The 24368-nt window shown below is 39.8% G+C and overlaps 2 protein-coding genes across 3 annotated transcripts; both read left to right on the top strand.

Annotated features, from left to right (window-relative positions):
- Nucleotides 1–500: 500 nt before the first annotated feature.
- On the top strand, nucleotides 501–5513 carry LOC104103409 (uncharacterized protein At4g08330, chloroplastic). Of its 2 annotated transcripts, XM_070200018.1 has the most exons (3): nucleotides 501–835; nucleotides 3773–3905; nucleotides 4845–5513. In XM_070200018.1, exons 1-3 carry the CDS (start codon nucleotides 823–825, stop codon nucleotides 5239–5241), a joined length of 543 nt encoding a protein of 180 aa, XP_070056119.1. In that variant the 5' UTR covers nucleotides 501–822; the 3' UTR covers nucleotides 5242–5513. The 2 variants fall into 2 exon arrangements, with proteins under 2 accessions (XP_070056119.1, XP_009609607.1); XM_009611312.4 differs by lacking the exon at nucleotides 3773–3905 and having other exon boundaries at nucleotides 513–835.
- Nucleotides 5514–19453: 13940 nt separating this feature from the next.
- On the top strand, nucleotides 19454–20005 carry LOC138910156 (secreted RxLR effector protein 161-like). Its single transcript, XM_070201379.1, has one exon. The coding sequence runs from the start codon at nucleotides 19454–19456 to the stop codon at nucleotides 20003–20005; it is 552 nt and encodes a 183-aa protein (XP_070057480.1).
- The last annotated feature ends 4363 nt before the right edge of the window (nucleotides 20006–24368 follow it).

The following is a 24368-nucleotide window of genomic DNA, read 5'->3' as shown; positions in this document are numbered from 1 at the left end:
AATTATTATTCTCCTTTTTGTCCAAAGTCTTTTTTTCATTTCAACCTCCTATACAAAAAAAAGGAAAAAATCACATTGTATACCTGCTCTCAAATAATTATCGAATAAATAAATATTATATATATATAATATTTATATATATTATATAATTTATAAATTTTATATACTTTTACGGTTATCAGATAAAAATAATTTCGATTATGAGCTAAAAGTGATCTTTGCCGTATAAAAAAACATTGTTCTTCATTTTCTTTATATTTTACAAATGTTGCTTCTTTTGAAAGAAAAGAAAATCTTACGTCTTTCCCCTTTACATTTGAAATTATTTGAAACATTTTCCCAAAAATTATTTTATTTACCAACGCAAACTTCTAATAGGAGTGAATTAATCACGGTACCGAATATAATTAATAAATTTTAAAAAGTCATAAATTAATAATTTGTGGGAGCCGCCCCCACCCCCCAAGCTCCGACCCATGTTCCAACGATGATGTCGGATTCAACAAATACTCCCAACGTTCCAACACTTCAACTTCTCTCTTCCTATTTTCCATCAATTTTCTTTCCCTCTCTTCTCTCCAGCCAAACTTCCGGCGGCCGTCACAATCTCCGGCTTCACGCCATCTTCCGGCGGCCGTCACAAAACACTTAAGCCGTTGAGTAATTAAATCTACCCAAAACACCACCTACTGCGTTTCTCCGCCATTGCCAACGCCTTTTTTATTGTATTTTTTAATTTTGTTTTGGTGCATTAATTAATGGAAACATCAAGTGGGTATCTGAATTATCATCAACATCCCTCTTTTGGTTCTTCTAGGAGAGATGTTTCCTACAGGTTCGCTTTCTTCAAAGAATCTTACTTTAATATCTGAAGGAAAAAAAATGTGATTCAAATTGGAGTTCTTACTTTTGATAGAACTTGACTTTGATTTTAAATGTGCTTCTAGGTGCAATAATTATAGGTGAATTGTTGTTTCTTGGTTCCCAATATTAATTTGAAATGAATTGTATGGTGCTTGACTTGAACTTTTCATTCTTAAAATTAGGTTTTTTATTTTACTGTTTTGTGGTTCCAATTTTTAATTTCTTAAGAAAAGAATCTTACTTTATTAACCAAATGAAAATAATTGTCATTACAGTTTGTGAGGCGATCGCACATTCGCACTTGTACCACTGAGTTTCCACATGTTTTGATAGGTGCACTAACTAAGTTTTTTCCACATATTAGTGAGAACACATGCTGTATAATTTAGATGTTAATTTATAGAGTGTTAATACCTGCACTGTTGTTGTTCTTGTGGAGAAAAGAATCAATGGCGTATTAGGATTCTATGTTAATAAAGTGAGTTAAGTCAAGTGTACCTGCATTTCAAATAGGGATGGCAATGGGGCGGTGCGGGTCAACATAAAAACAAATTCAGTTTTTTGCGGGTGCGGTGCGGATGCGGGTTAAGATTTAAAATTTTCGAATAAGTGCAACTTTTCAGCTATCGATCACTAATATTCAACCAAGAAATATTTGTTTTCCAGTTTTGGACTTATAATTCCGTTCTCCTACGAATTGGATCATTGTAGTCTCAAATTGATTTAGTTTTTTAAATTGATTCATAATAGACATCTATTCAGTTTATTGTAAATATGAATGCTTCTGCTAATTGCATTACTGGGAAGAAGAGCTGCTTGTTTTATATTTTATTTACTGCTCCAAAGTCTCACTTTTAACTATATAGTTAATTTGTTTTAAGCTAAGTTCAGGTATATGATCTCATTACATTGTACAATCTGAATTGTATATTAGAATGACATACTAATAGCATTCAGTAGGATTTATAGTTATTCCCTAGTTATGCGTATTCAAAATATGACTTCCTTGGTTTGCCACTGGATTCTGATAGAAACTTGTACATTAGCAATGACATATAAACATAATTGAAAAGACAAAAATAAAAATAAGACAAATTGGAAAGAAAAAAAAAAGAAGAGGAAAATTTTGCGGGACGGGGCGGGTAACCCGGGTGTGGATGCGGGTGAAAATGCAATGCGGGGAGGGGCAGGGCAGGGCGGGGAGGGTTGAAATTTTGCGGGTTAAAGTAGAACCTGCCCCGCACCCGCCCCGCCCCGCACCGTTTGCCATCTCTAATTTCAAACTATATCCTTTCTGGTGGCCTTGTTGCCCGGCTATTAGTGGAGAAGAGAGAGTTTGAACATATTGGACAAAGAATGTGGTACTTTTTCTTACATAGTTGAGGAGTTAAGTTCCTTTAGCTAATAAAACTCGATTAGATTGTCCTTATTTTAAAAAATAACTAGATTAGATTGTTAGAAATTAAATTTAATTATTAGGTAAAGATTAAATCTTTTCTAGGAATTCATATCTGAGACAATGAAACAAACTGTACCGGTCCCTATATTGTAGTCTCATTCATTCTCTTGAAGGATTTCAGCTACTTGTTTGCCTTTTATTTGGTGCTAAACTGCTACCTTCTGATCTTCTGCTTATTTCAAGTTACAAAATTTCCTAAAATCTTTTCAGTCTGCGTGCAAGTTAGAGATCTCATTGTCTTATTCCTTTCTACTTTATAAAAAGAAGAGAGAAAAACGGGAAAAAATTGTCTTGTTCCTTTAATCCTATTAAAATTAAAACATTTGGATATGGCATTTAGGATGGTATAACAACAACTATGTCTCAATCCTAAACTAGTTGGCGGTTGGCTATATAAATCCTCACTGTTCGTGTCGTTCCATTTAAACCTTTTCGATCTAATATTTAAAACTTTAGGTTCTTTAGCAGTAGTAAGTTTTTACATTTTGTACTGGTATCCAAATCTTTATTAAGACCAAAAAAATCCTAGCTAAAAGTCAACATAATGTAAATGTATTAACATGATTAAAACCATATCCGACTTTCCTACAAAAGAAACTTTATCCAACTATTTGGTATCGCCTATATGGTTTTTTTTATTCCATTGTATCCTAGTTTGCCAAGTCTCATGGGCTCCAAGAGATTGTAGGTCTTTTGTTACTTCATACCATTGTGACTTTTTTCCTATCTTGTCCCCTTTAACACCTTCAATAACTCTGGTTTTTACACCTAAAACCCGGTATCTGGAGGTTGACGTCGATGGGAGAAACAAAATATAATGGATACTTTTGTTTAGATGGCCAGGATTCACTTTCTTTTGCTCTTTTTGGATATAATCACAACATTTTCTTGGTGCTGGTTCTGTACATCAAGAATACTTAACATTCAAAAACATAAAATAATAATAATGAAAAAAGAAAATCTTTTTGGTTTCTTGCCCCCTTCCACCAGTCGATGTTTGATTTGTTAGGTCATGTCTCAGATTGTCAACTCGATCTATCATAAACTATTGTTTGTGCATTATCAGGCATCATATTTGACGGCCTTTCCTTTGTCAAAGAGAATACAGGTACAATAGAAGAAAACTCTTTACAAAGAATTTTGCAAAATCAGTCTTTAAAGTTTGACTAAAATCTGACTTGGTTATCGAGTTACATTCTCAATCCTTGACCAATCATCCTAAAATTGTTATGTGTTTTGCCTTCGAGTCATTGTCTTGGTCGTATGAAGATCACAGCTAAAATTAAGTGGGGGTGGGGGGTTGTTGGGGGGGGGGGAGGGGAGGGGAGGAGAGGGATTCGGCCACTTCTGGAAGATATTGGACAGATAATTTTTTAAGTTTGAACTAATGTTCACACGAACAGAAGTAAGGCCTCTAAACTGAAGAAACCTATTAACCTGGTGTTCTAGGGCTCATGGATGGGGTTTACATGCTGGATTTTAGTCTCAATAAACCTAATAGTGTAAAGAAGCAGCCCCACATCGACTTTGAAGATTTGATGGTGTTGATAGGAATTAGCCATATACTAGCAAGTGTTTTTTGGTAAATCTAATTACTCAACCCAACAGTGTATTTGGACATAAAGTATCTGCCATAGATCTTGTCATTGTTAGAACAGGTCAGGGGTTCTTTATTTTATTTTCTGTGCAGAGAGGACAACAATGATGGACATTATTTCCATCAGTGAGCTGATAATTTTTTCCTCAACTGACTTCTCTATTCACTGATTGCTATATCCTTTTTGATTTTGAGATAAGTAACTGTCATTACCTTACCTATATTTTGTCGATTAGTCTGCAAACAGCCATTATTTTTCATGCTTTGTTTGAACTCCAATAAAATTAAAAGAAAAGTTGAATTTGGACCAAGTAGCAAAAAAAATGGACACCAGTCATGTAGCAAAAGTTGATTTGACCACAAAAAAAACTCATCTCCCTAGTTATGGTCCTATATGAAACTTAGAGAGACTGCGTTTATACCAAAGAATGCTTTACGCTAGAATGTTTCTCTGAGAAGTTGAGATGCATCTTTTATTTGGACTTAAGAACTCCTAATTATCCATGAGAACAAACAAATTACAATAGCTCCACTTCATTATAGAGGGTTTAAATGTGGTTGAGCATCATCTAAGGTTGATTAGTAGCATTTCTGCCTAACAAATACGATAAAGCAATTGCGAGGTAAGGAGATGGTCAGAACATCACATTTTATGCAAAACTAGGAAACTTTAAGCATCTAAATGTAGAGAAAAAGAGATGTAGTTTGTAGTCTACGCTCCTGAGGAACTTTTTTTTTTTTTTTTTTAAAATTTTGATTAACTAACCGTCTCAAAGAAAGAGAAAAGGTATGTGAGCAAAAAAGGGGAAAACTATCAATTAGTCCAGTTAATTGGATGTTAATATTGGTTCTATAGTGCATTGTGCAATTATTTGGCTTTACTTTAGTCAAACAGTCATCAGCTCTATTTGTTTGTTTATGCAGCTGTGGCAGTTGTGGGTATGAGCTAAACCTTAACTCATCTAGTCGCAATACCGCTTCCATTGGTTCCAAGTACGGAAAATCCATAAAGAAAGGGATGATCTCCTTCTTGTCCATTGATGAGAGCAGATTTACTCAGGTTGAAGAATTTAAGTGTGTGCCATTCTTCTTCTCCAAGCGTTCTTGGGGCTTGTTCCAGCGGCGAACAAAACTTCTGTGCAGAAAATGTGGTAATGATATTGGAATTGCTTATGATGATAGTGCTTCTTCTTACCCACTTGTAGCCGATGCATCAGTTACAGCCTCTGGCAGTGAAACAAGCACTCATAGAAAATATGATATCAAAATCCGCTCCTTGCAACCTTCTTCATCAGCATCGGGTACTCCTCTCCCCGAATGATATATAATGCTCGTGAATATTTCTTCTGTGAGGAAAGCTTGGCATGTATTTGTGATCACACAATAGCACTGTGCTGAAATTTACGAAATTCAAGGTGCTTTAATGTCCTGTTATATTATTTGTCAAGTAAATAAGATGAATCAGTTTACAGTTTTGGTTGCAATTTGTACAATTTTCTCGTTCTCTCAATAGGTGGGGAAGCCTTCTGTTGAGAGGTGTGGTTTGTACTTTGTACATAAACAGGACTGTCAATGAGGTGTGGATTTGAAGCAGCTATCTGTCAATGAGGTGTGGTTTTTACTTTGTTCGGGGTTAATTATCCCTTATCCCTCATACCAAACGAGCTCATATCTACTTTTGGAAGGACCGGTCACTTTTTAGAAAATAATATTCAATCAGTAGTGACCTTGAAATGGCTCTTTTCAGTCAACATTCTACTTCTTGTTCTAAGCTTTTAGTTTCTTATGTCTTTTAGCAAAACCATTAAGTTAGGTATGACTAATGCTTCTAAAGTAGAAGTGCCACCAAATTTTCTTCTTCTTTACAAAGTGAAGCTAAAGAGTTAGGCCCAACTATGATATGAATGACAGATTTCAAACTCTGTGGACGTTACGTATGTAGAAGGAATTAAAAAGTTCTGTTCTTGAACGCATATCAAACTTACGGCTTTTTGTGCACTTCCCCTTTAAATGGCATTCGTAGGTCTGTGAGTTTTGACATTCAGGGCAATATTATTAACTTGAGCTTGTTTACGCCCCATCTAAGTATAGACAACTTGGTGCTCTATAAGATTATCTGCCACCGACTTGTTGTACGTCACAATGATAATCCTAATTAGTGTAAATTGCCCGCGCTTGCGCGGTACATTAGTGAATTTAAAAATGATCGTTTCATATATTAAATCGAGATAGAAGACATATTTTTTTTCCCTTAGACCCAAGGCTTATTTTCCCTATTAATAAAACATACGAAAAAAAGAACTATCTCAGTAAGTTAACACGCTATAGAAATTGATCAGAAGGAAAGATTGAACTAGTAACAGTTGAGACTTATATTTTACAATAATCCTCAGAATAGATAAAAATAGGGGTGAAAGGCAAAGAAAAATGAGAAATTATTTCCCATTTCTCTTTACCTTGTGTGTTGGGAGGGAATGGGAATCTAGAGGCCACTCCTTTTGGAAGAAGATTTAAAAAAGAAAAAGAAAAAAACTGTTTTTCGTTTAACATTGCAGAGCCTACATGAAAATATGCTCAAGAATTAATCAAAAAGTAATTGATGGCACAATTAAACAAAAAGAAAAGAAAAAGTATTGGGTAAAATATGTTATGGCACGTGGCCGTTCGAGAAAGGGACACGCGGAACCCAAGACGAGAGATGACTGAAGACTGAAGACAACTGTTTCGTTTGTCATCAGGAAGAATAATGCTCATAAAGATGTGATAAATGCTCTTCTCCCGGTAGCATTAAATAGGGAATATTCATGGCATTAAGAGCAGTTACCCGTTACAAGGAATTTGGCATTTATGTTCACCGTTACATCTTCATCAATGCTCCTCATAATTGACATTAAAGAAGGGTACGACCATAGGACCTTCTTCATAGCTATAAATAGTGAGCCCAAGTGTCACTGTAAAGGGGACGACTATTCTAGCAAACTTATACTATATTTTATACAAAACTCAATCCAATCTTAGCTTCTGATTTCTCGATTCTTTTTGTTTTTGTGCCCGGAAACCTTGTCCCGGAATTGTTGCTTCTGTTGTTTCGTCCATATCTTAAGGCTAAGTGTTGCATAATTCTTTAATTATTTATTTATTTCAGGATCAAATTAATTCACTTATCTAGAAATCACGTATAAATTCAACTATACCGTTTTACGAGTAAACAGTTTGACGCCCATCGTGGGGCCTAGATAGCCGTGTAATTAAATTGATCCTTGCCTTTTTTACTAACGTGTTTTGATCGTTTTTGTCTTAGAAAAAATCATAAGAAATGATAGATAACACTGTTAACGACATGCACAACCCCGAGATTCGAGGGGATCAACTTCATTCCGAAGACTCAATCAGCGACACCGATAACGAAGGGAGTGACGGTACACCGGTGCATGACATGCAGTATCCTCGACATATTCGGGGGACCACTCTCGATGACGCTGATGAGGAGCATGTCGTCGACGCGTTAAGGGTCTTGCAGGAGCAACAAACGATCATTTTAGGCCACCTCATGCGATAGGATAGAGTTATGACGTAGTTGAAGCAAGCGTTGTCGGGAGCTTCAAATAATGCAAACATACGAGATCCGATCCCTCTTGTGATTCCCACGAATCAAACAACATGGAGGATCGACAACAACACTCCCAGGGGTGAAATTGGCTCCGATGGGGCAGGAGGGAACGTATCCGGTCTCAACAACGAGAATGATTCTTTCAAGAATGAACTTTTACGGTTCATGAGGGAAGTAAACGACTGTATAGACCAGATCCCGGGAGCACCGCCAATGCTGAAAGGTCCGGACTCGAAGAAGTATACTCAATTGCCGTACAAGCCAAGTGCGACACCAGAGTTGATCCCGAAGCAGTTCAAAATGCCTGAAATGCCAAAGTATGACGGTACTTCAGACCCCCAGGAGCATATTACCACCTACACAATAGCGATAAAGGGGAATGATTTAGCTCCTCACGAAATCGAATCTGTGCTGCTGAAGAAATTTGGGGAAACCCTCACGAGGGGGGCCTTAACGTGGTATTCACTTTTACCTGAGCATTCCATAGATTCCTTTGAAATGCTTGCGGATTCTTTCATCAAGGCTCATGCCGGGACAAGGAAAGTGCAGGCCCGAAAGGCCGACATATTCAGGATAGTGCAAGGAGAGTCCGAGTTGCTAAGAGAGTTCGTTACCCGATTCCAGAAGGAGAGAATGTTGCTCCCGCTGTCCCCGATGGGCGGCTGAGGCGTTCACCAAAGGATTGAATCCAAGAAGTTCAGACGCTTCCAGAAAATTGAAAGAGAGCCTACTCGAGTTTCAAGAAACGACCTGGGCGGACGTCCACAACCGGTACGAATCAAAAATAAGTATCGAAGATGATCAGGTTGGTTTTCCATCGTCGACCAATGGGAGAGAAAAGAATAAGGAAAAATCAAAGGATGATTATGACGCGGACATGCGGACTTCTAAGGGCCGGTTTTCACCTTAGGAACGTACCGAAGGCCGCAAATAGAGATTTTCAGACAACGAACAGGTTCACGATCGATAGGAGGACTGATCGCGGTCGGAATAATCGATCACTGCAAGATAAAGAAGTGACAGGGTCACAGGATCTTTCTTACCCCAAATTATCATAATATAACTTCAATGTCAGTATAGTAGAATTAGTATCTGCCATGAGAAATATCAAAGAGATACCAATTTGTGGTGTGAATACCACGATACAAATGGACACCGAACAGGGGACTATCGACATCTCCAGGGAAAAAGTGGCAACGCTACTAAAGAATGGTCACCTCAAAGAATTCTTGAGTGACCGAGCTAAGAACAACTACGGGCGTAACTGAGACAACGCGAAACCCTTGAAAGCAGGAGAAGATTCCCCTTGTCAAACAATCAACATGATCTTCGAGGGAAACGAGATTAACGGGATCACCTTTTCAGCAACAAAGAAGACGAAAGTATCAGTAACGCATAGCAAAAGGCTCTTGGAAGACGATATCACTTTTACGGAGGAGGGCGCAGACGGGTTTCTACTACAACACAACGATGCACTGGTAATTTCTTTAAATGTGCTAGATTTTAAGATTAAACGTGTTCAAGTGGATCCAGGGAGTTCGGCTAATATCACACAATGGAGAGTATTGGAGCAAGCTAAACTCACCTGAAGCATTATTCCGGCCACAAACCTCACCAGATTCAACCTTGCAAGTGTGATAACTCGAGGAGAAATTTTATTACTCACAAACGCTGAAGGAGTAATGAAAATAAATATTTTCGAAGTGGTAGATGATGATATGGGATACAACATCATTCTGGTAAGGCTATGGTTGCACGAGATGAAAGCTGTACCATCAACGTACTATCAATTACTGAAGTTTCCAACACCCGAGGGAATTAAGCAGATAAGGGGTGACCAATCGGTGGAAAGGGAGATGAATTCAATTTTGGTCTCCAATAGCAAAGGAAAGGAACATGTGGCATAGCAATTACAGGGCCCGACACCTACTCCTGAACTAGATGAAGTTAGCCAGGTGTCGGAAGATAATCAGGTGCTGAGATAATTCCAAGTTCTAGAAGAGACTGATGTGATGAAGTCCACAGTGGAAGAGCTGGAGCAAGTGGCATTGTTCGAGGAATTCTTAGAAAGGAAATTCCACGTAGGGACATGATTGCACCCAGAACTCAGGTCCGACTTCATTATTTTCCTTAAATCTAACGCCGATCGTTTTGCATGGTCGCATGAGGATATGACAAGTATCCCGATGGAGGTAGCCGTATATAAGTTAAGCTTGGATCCTAACATACATCCGGTAAGACAAAAGAAACGCCTGATCGCCGAAGCCAGGAGTAAATTCGTCAAAGAAGAGGTAACCCGCTTACCTAATATCGGTTAAATCCGAGAGGTAAGATATCCAGACTGGCTAGCTAATGTAGTAATAGTTTCTAAAAAGAACAATAAGTTTCGCATGTGCGTAGACTATAAAGATCTTAATAAGGTGTGCCCGAAAGACTCGTTCACACTGCCAAACATCGATCAAATGATTGATGCCACGACCGTGCACGAGTTAATGAGTTTCCTCGATGCTTATTCCGGGTATAACCAAATTAAGATGAACCTGGAAGATTAGGAAAAAACTACATTTATAACAAATTTCGGTATATATTGTTACAATGTGATGCCCCTCGGGTTGAAAAACGTCGGAGCCACTTATCAACGGCTCGTGGACAAGATGTTTGAAAATCAAATAGGAAAAACTATGGAAGTTTATATAGACGATATGCTTGTCAAGTCTTCAAATGCAGGTGATCATCTTAAACATCTGCAAGAGGCTTTTGACATCCTAAGGAAGCATAATATGAAGCTTAATCCCGAGAAATGCGCATTCGGGGTCAGCTTAGGTAAGTTTTTGGGATTTCTGGTATCACAAAGGGGGATCGAAGTAAACCCCAATAAAATTAAGGCCATAGAGGATATACTGGACCAACTGACAAGCGTGAAGGAAGTCAGCTTACGGGGAGATTGGTAGCTTTGAGTAAATTCATTTTCCGATCGTTTGGAAAAGTCTTATCGTTTCTTCGCACTGCTCAAAAAGAAAAATAATTTCGAATGGACCCCCGTAATGCCAGCAGGCTTTGAGGGATTTAAAGAAGTACTTATCAAGCCCTCCATTGCTTTCAAAACCAAAAGAAGGGGAAATATTGCTGGTTTACCTCGCGGTTTCGGAAGTTGTGGTAAGTGCGATTTTTGTTCGAGAAGACGAAGGTACGCAATCTTCCATTTATTATGTTAGTAAAGTTTTAACGGGAGCAGAAACTCGTTACCCACATTTGGAAAAACTGGCCTTAGCTCTCGTAGTCGCCTCTCGAAAGCTGAGGCCCTATTTCCAATGCCACCCGATAGCCGTGGTGTCTACTTTCCCTTTGCGAAACATCCTCCATAAACCCGAGATCTCAGGTAGATTGCCCAAATGGGCCGTCGAAATGAGTAAGTTCGGCATAAAATACAAGCCGAGGACTACGATTAAGTCACAAGTCTTGGCTGACTTCGTGGCCGATTTCAGTTCGGGATTATTGCCTCAGGCTACCAAGGAAGCAATGATGATACTGGCATCATGGGTTTGGACCTTATTTACGGATGAAGCTTCCAATGTAAAAGGGTCCGAGCTTGGTATAGTCTTAATCATGCCTTCGGGGGAAACCCTGAGGCAAGCCATCATGACGGTCCATTTAACTAATAATGAAGCAGAGTATGAAGCTTTGATTGCAGGACTCCAGTTGGCCCTGAGACTTGATTTCGAGGTCATCAAAATCAAATGTGACTCACAGCTGGTGGTAAATCAGGTATACGGGATCTTCAATACCAAAGAGGAGTGCATGCAACAATACGTGGTAAAGGTTCAAGCTCTGCTGGCACGATTCCGAGAATGGTCAATTACTTATATCCCAAGGGAAGAAATTGCTGAAGCAGACGCATTGGTAAACCTAAGATCATCAACAGAAACAAAGGGATCAGAGTCCGGGTCGGTAGTACAATTGATGAATTCAGTCTTGGATATAGATGGTTATTACGAGGTAAATTCAGCTAGTCTGGTCTGGGACTGGAAGAATAAAATTATCGATTATCTCAAACACAGAAAGCTACCTGAAGACCCTAAAATATCTCGGGCGCTACACGCCAAAGCAGCGCGATATAGCTTCAAGGGAGGCCAATTGTATAAAAAATCTTTTCAAGGCCCGTTGGCCAGGTGCATATGAGCGTCAAAAGCTAACTATGTCATGAGAGAGGTTCACGAAGGGATATGCGGCAACCACTGGGGCACAGATTCCTTGGTGTTAAAGTTGGTAAGGGCAGGATATTACTTAACCCGCATGGAATAAGACGCCAAGATCTTCGTGCGGAAATGTGATAAGTGTCAACACTACGTGCCACTGATGCATCGACCGGAAGAACCCTTACATTCGGTCCTATCTCCATGACCGTTCATGAAATAGGGAATGGATATCGTCGGACCATTACTGCTGGCTCCCGGAAAGATAAGATTTCTTTTAATTTTAACTGACTATTTTTCTAAGTAGGTGGAAGCAGGTCCTTATTAGAAAATCGGAGAACGCGAAGTGGTGGATTTATTGTGGAAAAATATAATTTACAGGTTCAGAATACCAAAAGAGATAGCATGCGACAATGGGCCACAATTTATCGGTGCAAAAGTTACAAAGTTCTTCCAAGATTTGAAAATAAAGAGGATCACATATTCTCCTCATCATCCGAGCGCAAACGGTTAAGCGGAGTCGACGAACAAAGTGATTATTCAGAGCCTCAAGAAAAGGTTGGAAGCGGCTAAAGGAAATTGGCCCGAGGAATTATCCAGAGTTCTATGGGCATTCCGAACTACGGCCAAGTCAAGCACAGGGGAAACCCCTTTTTCCCTCGTGTACGGTGTAGAAGCTTTAATCTCGGTAGAAGTAGGGGGACCAACCTTGAGATACTTCAAGGCAGAAGAAGAATAGAACAATGAGGCAATGCTTGTCAACTTGGATCTGGTCGATGAACGCAGGGAATTGGCATATGTAGGAATGGTAGATTAAAAGCAAAGAGTGAAGCGGTATTATAATCGAAGAGCCAATCTCCGTTATTTCAAAGTAGGTGACTTGGTCCTAAGGAAAGTAACTCACAATACCCGGGAGCTCAACACGCGGAAGCTAGGTCCAACGTGGGAAGGCCCCTACCGGATCTCAGTTATCACCGGAAAAGGTTCATACGAGTTGGAAAACCAAAATAGAGAAAAGTTGCCCAACAATTGGAATGTGGCACACCTCAAAAAATATTATTGCTGATGGACATTGTCCGATCAGAAAGTATGTGCTGCACTCTTTTTTCATTCGTTCAGTTTTTGTCCCTATTGGGTTTTTCTGGAAAGGTTTTTAATGAGGCAGCAACAGAAACCATACTACGAAGACAACAACAATAAGACCTTTAATAACAAGGCACACAAGCAGAGATCTACTCGGGGATGGTTAGATAATCTTTTGCTCTATAGAAAATTCCCACCGGAAAGTTAAGTTTGCTATTTGAGCAAAGTTTATCTGATCATACACGAGCACAAATTCCAGTGTTCCAATTCTCATTCGTCGGATTCGAACACTGGGGGGGGGATGGGAATGATATGAGGATACGACAATAATGACTGCCACGTCGATCGGGAACGAAAAACTGGAAATTTAATTACGTCATCGGGACCGAGGACTGCCCGAACAACCCCGTAGAAACAAGTTGTATAAGTTAGCCACAAGTAATGGAAATTTCTTTTCAGCATAGAAAATGCTTATGTATTTTTTGAAAATATAGGGAATAAAGTGAAATCCTTTTATTTTTATCTTGTTTCTTATCTGAACGATGAATTAACTTTATCATTTGAAAGTTAAACAAGTACTTCAAATGTTAGTGCCGTGATGAACATGAGACATCCTCTTCAAGAGCACCGTAAACATAAGAGGGACCTCTCTTATAAAAACCCTCACGTTAAAGGGTTGGTTCCGAAAGAATTTATGCCCGGAATCAAAAATGCCATCGGGGAAAAATACACCCGAAGCCGCATATAAAAATGACGAAAAAGTAAACTTGCGCAAATACTTATCAGAGCCCTCACGAAAAAAGGCTGATGCCCGGAGCCAAAAATGTTTTCGGGGAGAATACACCTAAAAGTTTCACGTAGTAAGATGCAAAAAAGTATGCGCAAAATTCTTAAAGAAAATGCAAAGATTAAAGTCTTGCATATTCTAACAATAAGAAGACTCAAACAATACTTGAGCAAAAGATGTTTTTATTTACGAGAACATGACAAAATGGCATAGATACAAGAATTGGAAAAGAAAAGAAAAGCTAAACTGCATTGTCTCCAGAACCAGGAGGAAGAGAAGTGTCCGCGCCCCCCAAAGAAGTAGACGGACCCATCGATGGCTCAACATTTTCATCAGTTTGTCCTTCGGTGATAGGTTATAAGTACCCTTGTTTTATGTTTTGATGATCTAACAAATTTAATGTCAAGAACCAGATAAGGAACCTGATCCACATTCTCAAGCGCATGGAAATAACCAGACTTAAGCTGGAGATGTTCGTCAGAATTTCAGAAGTTAAAGAATCAACAAGGGGAACAAATGGCATCTGTTCCCCTGGTGATTGTACCAAGTCAACTCTCTAACAGCTGGAAAGTGACTGACTGCACATGCAACAATATAACACAGTGCAGCAGTCAAGGACCTTGTACCCAAGTTGCTTACATCATTGAAGTGATGTCATCAATGTTATATTAACATTAAACCAATGACAAAACATCACTTGAACACGTAGAGAATTTACTCAAGCACTTCAATAGTGATTGATCTTCCAGTTAACGATTCTCAAGTGCATCAAGAACAAAGAACAACACTGCTACAGACCAGTTCCACATATCAAGTGATTGTATGTCCTTAGTTGAGTTGTAACTTTGTTAATGTTCTTACTTGTAATTCCTACTTAGCTTACTTAGAAGCATTGTGTAGGAAACTCTTGTAAATCATAAACCCCCGTATTTGTGTCTTGGCTAGAGTTAGTCAAGTTGTAAAGTCTTTGTAATAGATGTATTACAAAGTGGCTTGTGATAGGTGTGTTACAAGTTAGTGAGGGATTAAGGAGTTAATTCCTAGGTTACAATAGGTTGTAATCTAAAATTTTTGCTCAGTAGTGAAGTTGAAATCCTACAAGGGTAGGTCGTGGTTTTTGATCCCGTTGAGCTGGGAATTTTCCACGTAAAAACTCTCCGTGTTATTTACTTTCTGCCTTGTTTGCATAATCTGTGAAAACCGATAGAGAACCTAGTTCTCTATAGTGTTTGGTGGACCCTAGAATTCTATCAATTGGTATCCGAACAGGTTCTTTCTATTAGGCTAACACCTAGAAAGGATACTCATGGCTGCTCCACCAAACTTTGAAGAAGGTCAGTCTACCTACAAGCCACTAAGGTTCAATGACCAGTACTATGGATGGTGAAAGACTAGGATGCACGACTTCATCATGGCTGAAGATTTAGAGCTATGGGATGTTATATGTGATGGACCCTTTGTTCCCACCAAGAATCTTGGCTACCCAGCTGTATCCATTCGCCAGACGAGGAAGGAATTCAATGACGCTGATCGAAAGGCCATAGAAAAGAACTTTCGTGCAAAGAAAATTCTTGTTTGTGGCATTGGTCCTGATGAATATAATAGGATATCGGCATGCCAATCAGCAAAAGAAATATGGGAGGCTCTTCAGACAGCTCACGAAGGAACAACACAGGTTAAGCAATCCAAGATCGACATGTTCACAACTGAATACGAGCTCTTCAGGATGAAAGATGATGAATCCATCCAAGATATGCATACTCGCTTCACCTCCATCATTAATGAGCTTCACTCTCTTGGTGAAACTATTCCAAGAAACAAGCTTGTCAGAAAAATCCTTAGTGTACTGCCCAGTTCTTGGGAAAGCAAAGTGAATGCCATTACAGAGGCGAAGGACTTGCAGATACTGACCATAGATGAACTTGTTGGTAATCTGAAAACATATGAAATGAAGAAGAAGAAGAAGGACAATGAAAGAAGAGAACCCAAAAGGGAGAAGAACCTGGTCCTCAAGACAGACAACAATGATTCAAGTGGTGAGGATGGTGATATGGCTTACTTGACAAGAAGATTCCAGAAGATGGTTCGCAGGAATGGAGGCATTCCAAAAAGGGAAAGTTCTAGCAAGCCAAAAAATTATGACCTATGTCATAAATGTGGTAAGCCAGGACACTTCATAAAGGAGTGCCCTCTCCTAAAGCAAAATCAGTACAAAAACAACTTTGACAAAGCAACCAAGAGGAACCCGGTTCCCGATAAACGCTTCAAGAGAAAGAATGCCGCTGACAATGTTGTAAAGCAAGCTCTTGCTGCATGGGGAGACTCCTCCAGCGAATTTGAAGAAGAAAATGATCATGGTAATATTTCAATGATGGCAGTGGAAAGTGAAGCAACTGAGTATGACTCAATCTTTGCCTTGATGGCTCAGTCTGATGATGATGAAGATGGCAATGACGATGAGGTAAATTTTCTGGATGTTTAGAGAAATATGAAATCTTATTCTCTTAAAAAACTCATGTCTTTGGCAAATGTGTTAATTGATGCTTATCACAGTCTTATAAATGATAAAGATGCTTTAACTGTGGAGTTAGGAGAAGCAGAACAAACCAGAGATGACTTAGCAATCGTTATTGTTGATTTAAAGGAAACGATTGAGAACTTGAAGAAAGAGAAGAATGCCATAGATGAAAAAATTACATATATAGAACATGAAAGAGATGATCTAATAGTCGCTGTGATAGACCTAAAAGAGACCTTTGAGTGTGTAAGAAAGGAAAAAGAAGTCTTAGCTGAGAGAGTGGCTAACATTGAGCATGAGAGAGATGACCTATTAGTGGTGGTAGTGGACTTGAAGGAAACAATTGGGGAACTTAAAATGGAGAGTAGGCCTGAAAATTCTCAAAAGGGAAATAAAGTTGCAAGTGAGGCACACATTAAGCTTGTAAGTGAGTTAAATTCAGTGAAGTCTAGTCTGTTTGCTGAGCTTGAGAAAAACAAACAACTTCAGGAAGAACTACGTAGAGTGAAGAGTGATCTTGAAAAATCACTCAAGTGGACCTGGTCCTCTTATGTTATCACTTCCATGTATACCAATAATGGGGGAAACAGGCAGGGGATTGGGTTCCAAAGGGAAAAGATTCCCTACAACCCTCATAGCAAGTACGTTGCTGTACCTGACAATTAGCTTTGCACTCACTGCGGTAACACTAGGCACTTTAAAGAAAACTGTATGGCCAGATTTCAGTCACAGCAGAAAAACAAAAGTTTGTGCTGAAAAAGTAAGTACTGGTAGAGAACCTGGTCCCTCATATAAAAATGCATATTGCCTGCTTGGACCAGAAGATCCCTCATTCACCCCTTTCCTCATTACAAGGGACCCAAACTCGTTTGGGTTCCTAAGTCTAACTCTTGATTTTCTTGTGCAGGGAATAGTGAAAGGAAGCAACCTACAATGGTACATGGATAGTGGCTACTCAAAGCATATGACTGGAAGTACAAATGACTTCCTTTCACTTAAGGCCCTGCAAGGAGGGAGTGTATCCTTTGAAAATGGCAAGAAAGGATACATTCTAGGAGTTGGAAGGATTGGGAAGTCTCTCTCACACTCAATCAAAAATGTGTACTACGTGAACTGATTGGAGTATAGCTTGCTAAGTGTTTTCCAGATCCGTGACAAGGGAAACAAGGTAGAATTTATGTTAAAAATATGTACAGTCACAAACCTAGTGACTGGTGAGGTGGTGCTAGTGGCAAGAAGATACAAAAATATCTATGTTGCTGATTTTGAGTCCCTGCAGACTGGTGATCTCAACTGTCTAAGTGTTGTTGATGATGATGCTGAATTATGGCATAGGAGGCTGGGTCATGCAAGCTTCACGTTGCTGAACAAATTGGTCAGGAAGGACCTGATTCGTGGTCTGCCCAAGTCAAGCTTTAAGGATCATAAAGTGTGTGATGCATGTGTAAAAGGCAAGCAAGTCAGATCCTCATTCAAGCCCCAAAAGGAAGTCAGTACCTCAAGGCCACTTGATCTTCTTCACATGGATCTATGTGGACCTATGAGGGTGCCAAGCAGAGGAGGAATGAAGTACATCTTTGTGATAGTTGATGACTACTCCAGATTCACATGGACCTTGTTTCTCAGAACCAAGGATGAAACTTTTGAAGTGTTCGTTGCTTTTTTCAAAAAGATCCAAGTGAAGATGGTAATAAGGTAGCCTACATCAGGTCTGATCATGAGACAGAGTTTGACAATGCTAAAATTTGATGAGTTCTGTACTGAAAATGGTATCACTCACAATTTCTCAGCTCCAAGAACACCTCAACAACATGGTGTTGTGGAAAGGAAGAATAGAACTCTTGAAGACATGGCAAGGACAATGTTGATTGACAGTGGAATTGTAAAGAATTTCTGGGCAGAAGCTGTCAACACTGCTTGCTACTTGGTGAACAGGTGCATGATAAGGTCCCTTCTGAACAAGACTCCATATGAACTGCTGAATGGAAGGAAGCCCAAGGTGGCACATATAAGGACTTTTGGGTGTAAATGCTTTGTTCTCAACAATAGAAAGGAAGCCCTTGGAAAATTCGATGCCAAAAGTGATGAAGGAATCTTTCTGGGATACTCATCTCAAAGCAAAGCTTACAAAGTATACAACAAAAGGACTCAATGTGTTGAGGAAAGTATACATGTGATCTTTGATGAATCTCACCTCTCATGTGAGAAAGACAGACACACTAATCAAGATGGAGAACCTTTATCTGTTCCAGGAGAAGTTATTGACATGGAAAATGGAAAAGCAGACATGATGAGTCATGTAAAGGAATCCAGTGAAGATGATGCGAGTACACCTCCATCTATTGGAGAGGAACCCTGTCTCCTGATCACACCAACTGAAGCTGAAAATAGAGTTGTTGATGCAGTTCAATGTACTCCACTTGCTGAAGTAAGAAGCGCCTAAGAACCTCAGTCAGACATACCTGGGTCCTCTGCCAATGAGATTTAGGCACCAAATTAGAAGCACAAAATCTCACATCCTCTTGACAACATAATAACTCCTCTTGACTTAGGAATTCAAACCAGATCAAAAGCAAGAAACTCTCTTGCCTTTTTAGCCTTTCTTTCCCAAATAGAGCCCAAAAATATCAAAGAAGCGTTGAAAGATGCAGACTGGATCACAACCATGCAAGAGGAGATGCATCAATTTGAAAGAAGCAAGGTATGGCACCTGGTTCCTCGACCTGCAGATCGAACTACCATAGGGACCAGATGGGTATTCAGGAACAAACTTGATGAGTTTGAAAATACAACAAGAAACAAGGCAAGGCTTGTAGTTCAAGGCTACAATCAGGAAAAAGGGATTGATTATGATGAAACATTTGCTCCAGTTGCTCGAATGGAAGCTATTAGAATTCGTATTGCCTTTGCATCTCATATAGAGTTCACATTGTTCCAAATGGATGTTAAAAGTGCATTTCTAAATGGCTACCTGAAAGAAGAAGTTTATGTCAAGCAACCTCCTGGATTTGAGTGTCACGAGCATCCTGAGCATGTATTCAAGCTGGACAAGGCATTGTATAGGCTAAAGCAGGCTCCCCGGGCTTGGTATGAAAGGTTATCAAAGTTTCTTCTAGAAAATGGCTTTACAAGAAGGAAAATTGAAACACTCTTTTTCTAAAGAAACGAGGGAGGAACCTGCTCATTGTTCAGGTATATGTTGATGATATCATTTTTGGAGCCACAACTGACTCTCTTTGTGAAGAGTTTGCAAAACTCATGGGGAGTGAGTTTGAAATGAGTATGATGGGAGAATTAAATTTCTTCCTGGGACTTCAAGTGAAGCAATCTTAAAAGAGAACAATGATAAGTCAGCAGAAGTACATCAAGGAGCTGCTAAAAAGTTTTGACATGGAAATATCAAAAGTTATTGACACTCCTATTGCCACAACTACTCGTCTAAACATGGATGAACCTGGTTCTCCTGTAAATCAGACCATGTATAGAGGGATCATAGGATCACTCTTGTATCTCACTACAAGCAGAATAAATATTGTGTTCAGTGTAGGCCTGTGTGCAAGGTTTAAATCCAATCCAAAGGAATCTCATCTGAAGGCTGCCAAGAGAATATTGAGATATCTCAAAGGAATGCATGACCTGGTTCTTTTCTATCCCTCAGGTGACAGCTTTGATCTTATTGGGTATGCTGACGCTGATTATGCAGGATATCTGGTGGACAGGAAAAGCACGTCTGGAGTGGCACATTTCCTGGGTTCTTGCCTAATCTCATGGGGTACAAGGAAGCAAAACTCGGTGGCACTCTCAACTACAAAAGCGGAATATAGCAACTACCTCTTGTTGTGCTCAATTGCTGTGGATCAAACAACAGTTGGAAGACTTTGGAGTATTCTCTGATTGTATGCCCCTCTTGTGTGACATACAAGTGCACTCAACATGGCCAAAAATCCAGTCCAACATAAGAGGACCAAGCACATTGATGTACGTCATCACTTCCTCAAAGACAATGTTGAAAAAGGGCTCATCTGTATGAAGTTTTGCAGCACTGAATATTAGATTGCAGATATCTTCACCAAAGCTCTGAGCAGAGAACATTTTGAAAGAAATCGCCTGGCACTGGGGTTGATAAAACCCAACTGAGAACCTGGTTCCCAATGATTGGCTATGAAAGAAGTGTACAAGTAAAATTAGCTAAAAGTGTTTTCTGGCAAAGTCTAACTCATTTCTATACCATTACAGGTAGACACGCATGATGATTACAGAGCAGCTGATGCAGTGCATGTTGGTAAAAGGGGTTAAGCTCACACTTGCAAGACTTGTCAGGGAACCTGATTCTCCTGGCACAGGTTAGTAGCTTCTTTGTTCTCATACACAATTTTGAACAGATAAAAACAATGCCACGTCATCAGTGTGTCAGTTGCTTTCCTTTGCGTCTTTTGAAACAAAACATCTCACCTGTTGATGAGCGACCCGCCTCCCAAAAAGCTGCCGCCGTTTCATAATCCTCACATCAAACTTCAAAATTTTCACCTCTCCTTCTCTCTTCTCAAACCACTAATCTCTCCAGTAAAGTCCACCATGACTGAGAATCAAGAAACCCCCAGTGTTCTCAGTGACACCTCCATAGAGTCCACACCAGTTGAAACTCCAATAGTAGACTCCTCACTCAACACAACCACCAGTCCAAACCCTAGGGTTGAGTCTCCCCCACACTCAGTCTCCTCACCTACCCACTCAAGTTCAAGTTCTCATCAGAGTCGCAAAACCTCGACTCCAAAAAGGTTTGTGGCTACCAGCTCTCCCCCAGTCTCACCGGAAAAGAAAGGTGAATAAGGTAACATGGCCGAAGAGGGAAATCAGGAAATCTCCAATCTCGATGTGAAGAGAACCCAAGTAAAAACCAAGCGGCTGGTCTTGACAATGCTAATACAACCACGACAGGTCTTGAGTCTACAAATAACACTCATCCTTCTCCTGATATATCCATGGAACCACAAGAAAAAGAGGCAATAGAAAACATGCTCTCCATAGCTGCTGAAGGGGAATTTGTTGAGGAAGGTATAAAGGGGTCTGAGCCTTAGGGGGAAGAGCCTCAGGCCACAGTAGATGGGAGAGAGCTTGTACCGGTTGAAAAATTGGCACATGATGATACTACTGGGGTCCCTAATGATGGACCTGATCCCTCCACAGAGGATCCAGCTCAGGGTTCATCTCCCCAGGTCAGTATTGATCCTGTGCCCTCTCCCCATTTTTATGCTGAGCCCCTGTCTATGGTGATGCCTCAGATGCGGTCTGATAGTGAAGAAGATTTAGACAATTTGTTGATTGCTAGCTTTATCAGGGTTAGGATTAAGCCAGTTGCAACTCCTTATCCAACTCCTAAGCGACCTACTACAAGGTTGCAAAAGAAGGAGGCTCTTGAGTCTGCTCTTAAGAAAAGTCAACGGAGTCAAAGAAGGAGAGAGTTGGTGAAGGATGGCAAAACAGTACTTGAAAAGGTTGTTCCTGTTGTCAATGTGGATGAGGAAGTAGAAGATGAACCTAGTTCCTTGACTCACAAGCCCTCAAAGCAGAAGCACTCTCTCTCCAAATCCAAAAAGAACATTTCTGTAAGTGTTGGGAGTCCAACCAAGAGTGCTGATGCTGTTTCCAGTGAAAAGTTTGTGGAAAAATCTGGTGAAAAGACATTGAAAGAGAGTAGTGGAAAATCTGATGTTGAAGTGGTGGGAGATTCTGGTGAACATGTGCCTGAAAAGTCAGCAGAGAAGGGAAAGTCTACTCGCAAGTCAGTGAAGAGAAAAATGGATGTTGATGAGGAACCTGGTTCCTCCAAGAAAGCAAAGGTTGAAGAATCCCAAAGTTTTGGGAAAGGAAAGTTGAGAAATCAGAAGGTACTGTGGGGACACACTTTTGCCCCTGACATTGTGGAGCTTGCCGGGATGCGGCAGTTAGTGAAAATTTGTGATTTTCAATAATGGACTCATTTGTTTACAAATGATGTTCCAAAAGTGTATGAGGAGGAAGTGCAAAGCTTCTATGCCGACTTCTTCAAAGTTGAAGATGATCACATCTATGTGTTGGTGAATGGGGTTGACATAGTGATGGACTCTGTCTTGTTGGGGTCAATTCTGGGTGTTCCTGCTGAAGGGTTGTCATATGTTCAAGGTGCCTGCTCTTCCAATTTCAAAAATGCCATAGTTAAGGACAAGGCAATCCATCAGGGGGAAATGGTGCATAAGAAGGCACTCCTTCCAGTATATAAGTTGCTCTTTGAGATGGTTAACAAAGTATTGCTTCCCCGTGCTGAGAGGAGATCTATTACGTCCAAAGCTGACCTGGTCCTTAAGGAAGTCTTGGATGGCTTCACCACCATTAATCTACCTGGGATAATGATTGAGCATATGCAAAAATTGGCAGACTTTAAGGATGACAACCATGGGCTGCCTTATGGGTTTCTTCTTACAAAGGTCTTCGAGTTCTTCAAGGTACCCCTGGGACATGCCAAAGTGGGCACTAAAAAGCTAACTTTCTCCAAGACCACTCTTGAGGAGTGTGAGTGTATTGACAAGGTCGGAGGATTTGGAAGCACCTCTACTATCTCTCAACTGATACATGCTCAGAATAGTGCTACAGAGGAGATCATGAAGTTAAAGGCAAGGAACGCAATTTTTGAGAGTTAGCTCAGTCAGCTACAAGAGGCACCTGGTTCCGGTAGTTCTCACAGCTCAGAGGTTGCCCGCCTGACTAAGGAGAATGCTGAGCTCAGGAAACAAATGGAAGATCTGAAAGAAAGACTGCTTAATGAGCACATGTCCACGAATGCTCGCATGGATATTGTCCTTAAATCCCTTGTCCCTTCCTCTAATCCCTCTTCCTCCAGTGTCCCCTAAGCAGTGTTCCCTTCAGTGTCCAGTTTTCTAGGGTCCGTCTTTTATGAATGTTTCTGATAATGTCTTTGTTGTTGGTACTTGTTACTGTTTTGTTTTTGAATTGTGGATGGTAACATTAAATCTGCTTCCGCTGTAAAATCCAAACTAGTTTATGCAAGCTTTTCCCCTTTTGCCGTGTATACAACTGTTCTTTTGTCTCTGTTTTCTATCATATTGTGTGCACACAAGTGGCATGAGTTAACTACACTGGAATTCTTTCTGCTTTTACTTGGTTTTCTTCTTTTTATGATGCCAAAAGGGGGAAGAATTTATGCATAATTGAATAATGATGTGCACTGATTAAGGGGGAATACAACCTTCCTGGTTCACTGTCTAGTTCTTTGCGGTTCTTCGTAGGATCTTCAATTATAAGTTTGTCATCATCAAAAAAGGGGAAATTGATAGGTTATAAGTGCCCTTGTTTTATGTTTTGATGATCTAACAAACTTAATGTCAAGAACCAGATAAGGAACCCGATTCATATCTGGTTCACATTCTCAAGCGCATGGAAATAACCAGACTTAAGCTGGAGATGTTCGTCAAAATTTCAGAAGTCAAAGAATCAACAAGGGGAACAGATGGACTTCAGTTCCCTTGGTGATTGTACCAAGTTAACTCTCCAACAGCTGGAAAGTGACTGACTGCACACGTAATAATACATCACAGTGCAGCAGTCAAGGACCTTGTACCCAAGTTGCTTACATCATTGAAGTGATGTCATCAATGTTATATTAACATTAAACCAATGACAAAACATCACTTGAACACTTAGAAAATTTACTCAAGCACTTCAATAGTGATTGATCTTCCAGTTAACGATTCTCAAGTGCATCAAGAACAAAGAACAACACTGCTACAGACCAGTTCCACATATCAAGTGATTGTATGTCCTTAGTTGAGTTGTAACTTTGTTAATGTTCTTACTTGTAATTCCTACTTAGCTTACTTAGAAGCATTGTGTAGGAAACTCTTGTAAATCATAAACCCCCGTATTTGTGTCTTGGCTAGAGTTAGTCAAGTTGTAAAGTCTTTGTAATAGATGTATTACAAAGTGGCTTGTGATAGGTGTGTTACAAGTTAGTGAGGGATTAAGGAGTTAATTCCTAGGTTACAATAGGTTGTAATCTAAACGTTTTGCTCAGTAGTGAAGTTGAAATCCTACAAGGGTAGGTCGTAGTTTTTGATCCCGTTGAGCTGGGAATTTTCTACTTAAAAACTCTTTGTGTTATTTACTTTATGCTGTGTTTGCATAATCTGTGGAAACCGATTGAGAACCTAGTTCTCTATAGTGTTTGGTGGACCTTAGAATCTTATCATTCGGCATCATCATC

Source organism: Nicotiana tomentosiformis, chromosome 4, assembly GCF_000390325.3.
Source record: "Nicotiana tomentosiformis chromosome 4, ASM39032v3, whole genome shotgun sequence".
Lineage (NCBI taxonomy): Eukaryota > Viridiplantae > Streptophyta > Magnoliopsida > Solanales > Solanaceae > Nicotiana > Nicotiana tomentosiformis.
Note: the sequence above shows the minus strand (reverse complement) of the source record. Positions and strands in the feature narration are given on the sequence as shown.